The following is a 9939-nucleotide window of genomic DNA, read 5'->3' as shown; positions in this document are numbered from 1 at the left end:
CAATAAATGAATCCATACCAATTTGCAGTAAAAAAATTTATTGCTTTTCTTTTGAAAATAAATTGCACAGCTATAACTAAAACATGAATGGCACAATGATTGAGAATTTATTTTCTTTTAAGCTTTTACAAGCATGACAAAACAGATCATCAAGAGGATCTGACTAAATTATCTTCATGTGGTTAATTCACAAAAGTAATTGAAATTCAACTTGTGGCTTTGAGAACTGAAGAAATATTACTTTATGTTGCAAGGGGTAGCTTTGAAGGTGCATTATATGAGATTTTTAAAAAAAAAGTTTAAACTGCACCAAGAAAAGATTCATAATTGATTAGCACTAATTAAAAGCCCCTAATGCCATTTGTCACAGTTGTTTTTAGTTGTCTGAGACTCAGACAAAGAGGTTTGACTTTGATTGCTAATATTATAAATGTGTTCATTGTTTCAAATGGCAAGAATGCACTGTTTACACAGAGAAAAGAAAAAGTATTAAGATGAACTTTTGAAATAGAAAGCTGACCTTTATTCCTACATAGAGCACCTTTAAGTGGTCCCTACTCTGACAAACTCACTCCTCCTCCGCCTCTTTCCACACACACACACACACACATACACACACACACACACACACAGTTTTGAAGGCCTGTCAGAGAGTAGATAAAGTGCTGACTGTTTATGCACCAGGATAGTAAGCTACCTGGCTGACACAGCAATGTGTCAAATGGTATCAATCAGAAGAGCTTTTAAACATACAGCATGAAACCTAAACAAGAGATGATGGTGCAGCTAATGTCTTTCTTATAATGCAGAGAAAAGTAGAGTCAGTTCTGGATGATACAAGTATTTCAAAAGCAAAAGAGTAGCTGAGAGGAAGCATGTGGTGAACCTGATATTTCAAACAAAGTAATTCAAGTTTAAAAGGAATAAGAGGTTTGAGTGGAGGTTTGAAATGCCGATGGTAAGGTCACAAAGGTATGTCTCTAAACATTGCTCAAATCAACATGATCTTTCCATTTCATTCTTCAGTAAATGTTTTCACTCAAGTAATTTCAATTTTAATATAAAACCAATCAATATTACAAAAAGGCTTGTTTAGTCTTACTGAAAATACCATAATATCTGAGATTACACTGGACAAATAAGATCTCTTGTGCTGCTGGCAATCCATTAAAAATGTATAAAAAAGCCATTATATATAAATACAAATATGTACAACACAAGCCCTTAAGGGAGCATAATTATATCTTGCTTGTACCTTTTTGTCAAGTGCCATAACCACAGAACAGCAGGGCAAGAGGATATTCTAGAATCTATCTAGCAATGTCTGGTCCCAATAAGATCCAACAGACTTTCTTTCACGACATGTCGAGACATTAGGTTGATGTAAAGGAAAGATATAGGGATAGTGACAAATGTTTGGGATACATTGACTCAGTAAAGCAGTAAATCAGAAAAATGCAGTAGCTGCCAGAAAAACCCAAAATTGGAAGACTATCTGCAATTCAGGAGAGAAAACAAGGCACAAATAGTTACCCTTGGCAGAGAATAAGAGTGGCTCATAGATGACCTGATGGCACAATCAGAAGCAGTAAATCAGCGGCTTCAAGGTGGGGAAGCAGGAGAAGGAAAAGCTCTTTTTTGGTTGGGGCACTTAATCCAAAGATCTTCAGTCAAGCATCAGTGAACAGAAACTCTAAATCAGATGTTATGCAATTCCAAATAAAAGAGAGGCATGATGGATGAGAAACAGGGTATTCCCAGAGAGTTTGTAGAGTTGCTGCACTCATGATATTGAATGAAAATTAAACCCTCCTTGCATTAATTCACCTTTAACAGATTTTAGATTATTCCCATGGTGGCCCAGAGGCTTTGGCCATATTAAGGTGACACAAATGCCGGATAAATCCTCTGGTTCTCCAGGGATCCCATCAGGTGAGTTCACAGGCAGACTGAATGTTGTGATGAGAATGCTGAGCTATGGGTCTCATCCTTTCCCTTTAGCCTCTCTAGTTCCCTAATACTCTCTCATGTTCTCAATCTAGTACATAGGACCTTTGACTTGGGGGCCCTTAGGGTTGTACTCCACAGGCCCGCTCATACAATCAGAGGGGTAGCAACGGCCATCTTTGCCCTTTTGTCCAGCGGGCCCTGGAGGTCCAGGAATGCCAGGGATTCCCTGCTGACCAGAAGGGCCTGTTGGTCCCATCTTACCATAGCCAGGAGGTCCAGGAATACCTGAAGTAAAGAAGAGGTTAGATTTTGGGGGACAGAATTAAAGAACACAAGCAAAATCAAAGAAAAATATCATTAAGAGCATAAACCAAAGATATTTGACCCAGGAGGGCTGGATGTACCCTCTGGATCCTATATGACATGCTCCTTTAAATGTTTATCTAAACTCTACCTGGAGGACCTGGTGGTCCACTGTCTCCCATCTCTCCCACACCTTTGTCTCCTTTCTCTCCCTTTACACCTGGTGGGCCTGCAGACACATCCAAATGGAACCAGTCATTCCAGTGAGGTATTTACCATGAGCTCAGGGAGGCCAGTCTTTATTCAGGGAAACACAGAGGCCACTGCTGTTCTTACCTGCAGGGCCAAGTGGTCCCTGTCTGCCCTCGCGCCCAATCTGGCCTGGACGGCCCGGCATGCCAGAGGGTCCTGGCAAGCCCGGGTTCCCATCTTTACCTGGTGGTCCTGGTCGGCCAGGGGATGCTACCATCTCCACTGGCATCTGCATTCGTGACATGTAGTAGGCCATTCGCTCTAAGGAGCAAGCAGAATTCAAACACGGGCTCAGGCATTCAAAAACATATGTGAGAAACAAACAAACAATCTCAACTTCTAGGAAAAAGAAAAGCTTTAATTTATCCTGAAGGAAATTTGTGGGCATGGTTTGAGTGAAAGACAGCTGACAGCATAGGCTCTCTCACCATCAAAGATCTTTAAGACCTGTTGCCTGATGAAAGCTCTTATCTCATCATAGTTAACAACACCCTGAGTACAGAAGAAATAAAAAACAAAAAAACAAAAACATAAACAAGCCTGCTTTGTCTGGATAAACTGATTACCCCCATATTCCACTTTTACAAAATGACTCCTGTTATATTTATTTCAATGCTTCTCACTCACAGACTGCTGATTAGCCTTACATCATTTCCTGGGGCTCCTGCTGGCCCCGGGGGCCCTGCCTGTCCAGGGGTTCCAGGGCTGCCTCTCTCCCCACGGGGCCCTGTTGGTCCCATAATTCCTCCAGAGTCTTTAGAAGAGTATCCCCCTCCACCAGGGGGGCCAGGACGGCCACGCTCTCCAGGGGGACCTCTCAGCCCTGGGGAGCCTGCTTCACCCTGACGAGATGAGACATAGGTAATTAGGAGCCAAACAAAAAGCAGATAATTAGGAATCAATTACCCTAAATAAACCAGATGACCACTGATGTCCATGAAAGTATTTTTGGCTTGCATAACATAACAGAATATTCAACATATGCGGCAATATTCACTTTACTTTGTGTGTAGTTAGAGAGGTAATGCATAACCATCCATGTTGTATTACAGTTAGCAAATGCAATATTCAGTCAAAAAAGCTGGATCTACACTTTGGATGTACTTGTTAGGGTGTATTGTTATGAAATTGCCCTCCCAACACTCCATTGCAACTCTCTAATCTCCAAGGCAGAGCTGGTGAACAATAACATCCTCAGAAGCAACAGAATTAACAAGAACAATCAGCTGAGTCTTTGCACACTAGTGCCCCCTTGTTGTGAGCAAGAGGGAACCACAATCTACAACTGCAGCTGCTCAATGCAGCTGTATAGCTTTCCAGCTGATCGTGGTGCCGTCACTAGGTAGATATGGAGAGGTGCTGCTCACTCATGCCAGTGAGGCAGCGCCCAGTGAGGAGAGGGTTGGGCAGAAGGCTGAGCTCACTTTGTCCCGGTGCACAAATTTATCAAGCAAACTGGTGTCACAAGTTTTAGGCATCATCATGGCCCCACCCAAAAAAATGGCAGACAAAAAAAATAATAAAAAAAAATACAGACATACCTTTTGTCCATGTACACCAGGATCTCCTGGCAAGCCTGGTGCTCCCTGAGAAACAGATTAAGGAGGTAAATTAAAAAGAAGGTTTACTGAGTTTTAATCTTTGTGCAAGTGGACCAGCTGCTACACTGACCGATGAATAAGGATGTTAATAGTGATCTAACAGGCTCACAGGATCAGGATGTGACCACTCAGAAACGTGACTTACATCTTTTCCAACTGGCCCATCATTTCCGGGTTCTCCCTGGTAGAAATTGAAAGAGAAAAAATGCAACATTCAGTTACTCCCAAGTGTTAATGCTGAAATGCAGGGGTTAAAGTATGCCCCATGCAGAAGTGTAATGAAATGAAAGCACAGACCATCTGTCCTGGATGTCCGGGTCCCCCAGGGGGACCAGGCATGCCTGGCAGCCCTCTCTCTCCTGCTTCGCCCCTGTCACCTTTAATCCCCTGCACGTTGACAGAGGGACAGAGTGCCCCGGATTAGGCTAGATACCAGCAGAGCAGGATATTATTAACACATTAAACAGATTTGTTTATCTGGTTTACTCACCATGCCAAGAGGCCCAGCTGGTCCGGGTGGACCTGGGGGACCTGCAGGACCCTGCAGCGTGAATTACATAAATCATTTAATACCAAATAATTTGTACTCTTAGAGGATTAAAATGTAAGAATGCAAGGATGGAATTCCTAAACACTTACCAGATGTCCTGGTGCTCCTGGTGGTCCTTGAGGACCTGGTGGACCAGGATCACCCTGAAAGCATGGGTCAAAAGAAGTTAAGTGCAAATCAATCACACAGCAAAGAAAGGTTTCATGGTTTTGTAATCTAATACTTTGTTCAGGTGCAGTTTGTGACTAGCCTGAGTGCCAAATCCTCTGGTCAGATATGGCAGAGCTTACCTCAAGCCCAGGTCTTCCTGCTGCCCCTATGGGGCCCTGAGGTCCAAGATCTCCCTACAAAATACAAACCGGGAATGGGGATGAATGAGAGAAAAGAAGCAACAGATAAAAGGTATAGTTTTCATGTGTTCTCTTAATCTGCATGGAAAAATGTGATGAAAGGAAAACAGCCTTCCCCACCTTTTGTCCTGGGAAACCTGTATGTCCCTTTATGCCTTTGAATCCCTGGTGAGAGAAAGAATATTGTTATCAAAATACAACGTGCAGACTCTCAAGAAACAAGCCATCTGTGAAGTTTAAATTTGTATGGTTTAGAAGGTTTAATCCTAATATCCAAACGATGGTATTACCCTTCATTTATTACTGAAGAAAATGTCCACTGCTTCAGCTGCTCAAAAGTCAGTAAACAGTGAAGAAAGAGAAAAATATGTGTGATTTGTGCTTATACCGGTATTCCCCTGAGTCCAGCTGGGCCAGCTGCACCTGGCTCTCCCTGCATGAAGGAGAGAGAGAGAGAGAGAGAGAGAGAGAGAGAGAGAGAGAGAGAGAGAGAGAGAGAGAGAGAGAGAGAGAGAGAGAGAGAGAGAGAGAGAGAGAGAGAGAGAGAGAGAGAGAGAGAGAGAGAGATTTGGTTGCAGGTATGCATTCACATATTACATGGACCTCACAAGCAATGTGATGATGTGTAATGTTAATGCAGTTAATATTCAAAAAGCAAACTATAAACATATAAACTATGGCAAATTATGTGTCTTCTGACCCGTGGCCCTGGCTTTCCATCCTTCCCATCAAGGCCATCTGTCCCAGGAGGACCCTAAATGGGTACAAAGAAGTCAATTACACAAACACATAAATAAAACACTGACAGTTACAGATTTCTTGTGGGCAGATGCACTGTAGATCTTCACTAAGCACTTTTCATGGACTCTGTGCCAACGTATGACTATTCCCTCGAGACTGTGGTGCTGGCCTTGGTCCTAGCCTCCCACACTCGTACAGATGCTACATAAGCTGCACAGATGCCACGGTCTCAGGACTCATGCTGGGTCTTCGAGAAGCTCCCTCACCGGTATGCCTGGGCTTCCTGGAGGTCCAGGGGGCCCTAGAGGGCCTTGTGGCCCCTGTGCCCCAGGGCTGCCCTGTGGAAGAAGAACAGAGAATTAAAATTAAGAGAATCCAGTTAATCCCAATATATAGGTGTGATGTACAGCATAGCAGGTATACATATCGTCTTTTGTATGTGTGTACAAGTGTGAGAGCAAATGTATGTGTACACATAGCGTAACAAGCATATCCAACCATATTCAACCATTTCACTGCGAGTTATACTGTGTATGACTATGTATGTGACAAATAAACCAAACTTGATATCCACAGTGTCCCATATTATGTATTATGTATTAGCATCATATATTTTGACTACCAGTGAGACACACTGGCCATACTGTTACTTGCCGGCTCTGCCTTTGGCCCTGGGGCTCCAGTAGGACCAATTTTTCCTGGGAAACCTGGTGGGCCCTGAAAAGAAACTGAGCTGTTAGCCCAGGAAGATCCACAGGAAAGCAATATGTAGAGAGTAAAACCTCGATAATTATTTTCTACCTGCTGTCCTGGGAATCCAGGTGGTCCTGGGAAGCCCTACATTGAAACAAAATTCCAGGAACCACTTTTACTGTGTGTTCTGTAACTGAAACTCTAAGAAAGCTCAGACAATCCACTTGGGACTTGCACTTTTTCCGGTTTTGTTTTGCAAGTTATAAATACATGTTGAAAAGAAACACAGCACCTTTGATATTTCACACAAAAGCAGTATCAAGAGATGTAGCAGATGTAAAAATTCTTTCAGAACAAAAAAGCTGTTTGGTAACAACTGTGACCCTCTTTCTTTCATACCTGATCCCCCTTTGGTCCCATGGGTCCTGATAATCCTGCTTCCCCCTTGGGACCCTACAAGCACATGAACATATGGAGTGTTACAGAAACACTGTAAAGACAACACAGACGTGTTGGTGTTCTTGCGAGCCCAACCCAAAACTTCTATACAATCTATAGAACTGACAGATGAGTACAAACAGATGTGCATGAGCGTTTTAATTGTGGTGCTTTTTCTTACAGCTGGGCCTGGTGGTCCCTGGTAACCCGGAAGTCCTGGTGGGCCCTGCAGATACAAACCAAAACTGTCATGCCTCTTTCCCTTTACCATCTTGCACAAGTTGCATGAAGAAACAGTACCATTAGGAGATGCTGCTGAGATATGCTACAAAAAGAAGAGCTCTCACCGACTCTCCTTTCTGCCCCATGCCACCTGGGCTGCCTCGCTCTCCTTTCAGTCCCTAAAGAAGCAGACACAGGGATAGGTTCATATAACCACACATATCTGGACTCTGAACCCATCCAAGTTGCAGCTTGTCTCAGTCAATATCCAGTGTAAATCAATCCAACACATGAGAACAAAACAACAATTAGTTTAAGTCACGTAAAAGTCATGTAAAACATGTAATCAAAAAGGCATGTGGCATAAGTTCATGCAAGAAGTAAACATTACTTACAGGAAGCCCAGGTGGTCCCATAGTTCCTGGGTATCCAGGAGTTCCAGGTGGGCCCTGGAGAAAAATGGAGAAAAACAATTGCTGGGATAATAGCATTGCTCAAAGATGTTGAAAATAGGTTACAAGTAGAATGGAAAATCCTTGGAATGTGAGCATTTCAAAAGTCTTTGATCTTCAGTGCATTCCCCCGCCACCCCCCATCAGCCAACAAAAGCAAATGATGAAATTACGTACTTGTTCCCCTTTTTGTCCAGGAAGCCCATCTGAGCCTCTTTCACCTTGTTGACCCTAGTTTGTAAACAACAATTAGAAGCAATGGATCAGAAAAAGGATGAACAAAGTAATGCTCAGTGCAAGAACATGACACGTATTCATGTCACATGGAACTCCTGTGTAGTGATGAGCTCACCAACCAGTTTCAAAGTGCCTGTTTACAAGTGTCCCACACAGCTTGTGTTCTTCATCATGATTTGAGCAGATTATATTGTTGCCCACAGACTGCCTTGTAGTTCAGATCACATTTCTGTGAGCTTGGTGCTAATGCGTTTTGCTGGATCTTGACACCATCTCATTATTTACTTCCTAAGCGAGGTCTGGTAATGAGGTGAATAAATTATTGATTCATTCTCTCTTGTCATCTCTCTTGTATTTCCCATAAATAAACAAACGATGCTGATATTACCTTTATTATTAAGGGGCAAAATGTGTCTATTGGCTATTGGAGATGCATAATGAAAGATTGTGCACCTGTGCTGAATCTCAGATGGGATTATCCATTAAGAGTCTCCATGCATGGATACATCAGTGGCAGCTAGAGTATGATCTGCAATGACTTGTGCAAAGAAATCAACATGAAACTCCTTACTGCCCTTTTAGAAAATGCCGGAAGTCAAGCATGTGTCCCAAGTCACAAAGTTGTTTATTTTTTCAGTTACCTTTTTTTCTTAAATGGGCTTGAAATTTAAAAAAGAACCAAAAACCTACTGCATGGAGATGAAGCGAGAGGCAGTGTGCAAAGTGTACAGCTACTTCATGAAAGTGTGGATTACTGATCTTAAATGAGTTGCCAGGCTACACTCAGTATTCAAAACTATTCTCCACGCTGGCAAAGGCAAAACGAATTGCACTGGACGACTGCAATTTTTGGCAGCTTTGTATTATAGTCCACTAAAAGCTGACGAGCCACACTGCCTACATGGTTCAGTAATGTGTTTAGTCAATCTGCAGATCAATGGTATACAAAATACCATTGGGGAAAAAATGCGCTATGATGTCCTGCTGTTCTGCTTTACTCTGATAATGGCTAGAAGAGAAACAGTGATAGAAGAGACCAACTGAGCAGTTTTAAAAGGTTAGGAAGCAGAGTGAGGCAAATTGGAGGGTGCAGACAGTGCCCATGTGGCCCACACCTGGGACACATGCACTGTGTAATCTGGCTCAGACAGAGCGTCTTAATGAACCTATCTCGCTGCTAAAATGTGGCACTCGGAGCAGAGCGAGACAGGCTGTGAGCAGTGTGCCCTCACCGACAGGCCTCGCATTTGTCAGAGCCAAGTAGGAAAGTGTGAAGAGAGCCTTCTTTTCTCTTTTTAACATTCTTGTGATTACTGACAGTGTCAGATAAAAAAAAACAACAACAAAAAAACAACCTTTATCAGGAACAGGAGCATGGCAGAAAGATAGAACATTTCTTATGTATTCGTGTACTGTATGTTGTGTTTGGCTGTGTCTGTGAAGGGCACAGTTCACTTACGGTTAGGCCAGGTGAGCCTTGAGGACCAGGGAAACCAATATTACCCTAAGGAAAGAGTGAGGTTAGGGTAATTGTCTGCAAACACTAAGTAAGGAAATAAATAAGATAAGATTGGAAAAGGATGGTAGGATGGAAAGATAAAACAAAAATAATCTCATCGGACATAGCAGGGTGTCCTGCTAGTCAAATGCCCAGTCTAGTCAACTGGCTTCATCACTCACTGCAGTTTTAAAGTGTGACAAAAGAGGGCTCTGTGGTCTCACTGTTAAAAGCTGTAGGGGTTCTTTCTTTTGTTTGTTTGTTTTTTTTCATCTTGCCTAATTGAAAACAGCGAACCTGAAATGAAGTAGCTCATGTAAACAAGCAGAACACAGGGCCCAAATGTTAATGGCTGTGTCGAGGCATGAAGAGGCTCTGGCATCTGTGTCACTGGTAAAACAGGAACGCTTTTGCTCACGGCGCCGTGTTTGTACCAGAGACATCTGGTCAGTGGAAACCATAGAGGCAACGAAGACAAAATAAATAATCTTGCTTTGAGGGAAAAAAAGAATTCCCAGCCTCCTGTAGTAAGATCGACCAGTCCAACTTACGGGGCTACCAGGAAGACCAGGAGGGCCCCTTTCACCTCTCTCACCCTACAAGAGAGAAATCCACAAATGACACAGAGGGCAACACACTAAACTACTAAGAC

General features: G+C 42.8%; 1 protein-coding gene across 10 annotated transcripts in view; it reads right to left on the bottom strand.

Annotated features, from left to right (window-relative positions):
- Positions 1-21: 21 nt before the first annotated feature.
- Positions 22-9939, bottom strand: part of col16a1 (collagen, type XVI, alpha 1) — a 51225-nt gene continuing 41307 nt past the window's right edge. For all 10 annotated transcript variants that reach the window (XM_081702951.1, XM_081702953.1, XM_081702956.1 and 7 more), the window contains 24 exons: positions 9839-9883; positions 9249-9293; positions 7730-7783; positions 7496-7549; positions 7226-7279; positions 7060-7104; positions 6840-6893; positions 6549-6584; positions 6402-6464; positions 6014-6085; positions 5707-5760; positions 5395-5439; positions 5127-5171; positions 4947-5000; positions 4746-4799; positions 4597-4647; positions 4404-4493; positions 4252-4287; positions 4047-4091; positions 3153-3347; positions 2934-2997; positions 2590-2766; positions 2405-2482; positions 22-2235 (listed from right to left, as the gene is read on the bottom strand). In XM_081702951.1, the coding sequence (XP_081559077.1) occupies positions 2039-2235; positions 2405-2482; positions 2590-2766; positions 2934-2997; positions 3153-3347; positions 4047-4091; positions 4252-4287; positions 4404-4493; positions 4597-4647; positions 4746-4799; positions 4947-5000; positions 5127-5171; positions 5395-5439; positions 5707-5760; positions 6014-6085; positions 6402-6464; positions 6549-6584; positions 6840-6893; positions 7060-7104; positions 7226-7279; positions 7496-7549; positions 7730-7783; positions 9249-9293; positions 9839-9883 (1707 nt within the window). In that variant the 3' untranslated portion in view covers positions 22-2038. The remainder of the gene's footprint in view (positions 2236-2404; positions 2483-2589; positions 2767-2933; positions 2998-3152; positions 3348-4046; positions 4092-4251; positions 4288-4403; positions 4494-4596; positions 4648-4745; positions 4800-4946; positions 5001-5126; positions 5172-5394; positions 5440-5706; positions 5761-6013; positions 6086-6401; positions 6465-6548; positions 6585-6839; positions 6894-7059; positions 7105-7225; positions 7280-7495; positions 7550-7729; positions 7784-9248; positions 9294-9838; positions 9884-9939) is intronic.

This window comes from Electrophorus electricus, chromosome 2, assembly GCF_041902795.1.
Source record: "Electrophorus electricus isolate QZ-2024a chromosome 2, ASM4190279v1, whole genome shotgun sequence".
Lineage (NCBI taxonomy): Eukaryota > Metazoa > Chordata > Actinopteri > Gymnotiformes > Gymnotidae > Electrophorus > Electrophorus electricus.
The sequence above is the reverse complement of the archived record's forward strand: the minus strand, read 5'-3'. Positions and strand labels throughout refer to the sequence as shown.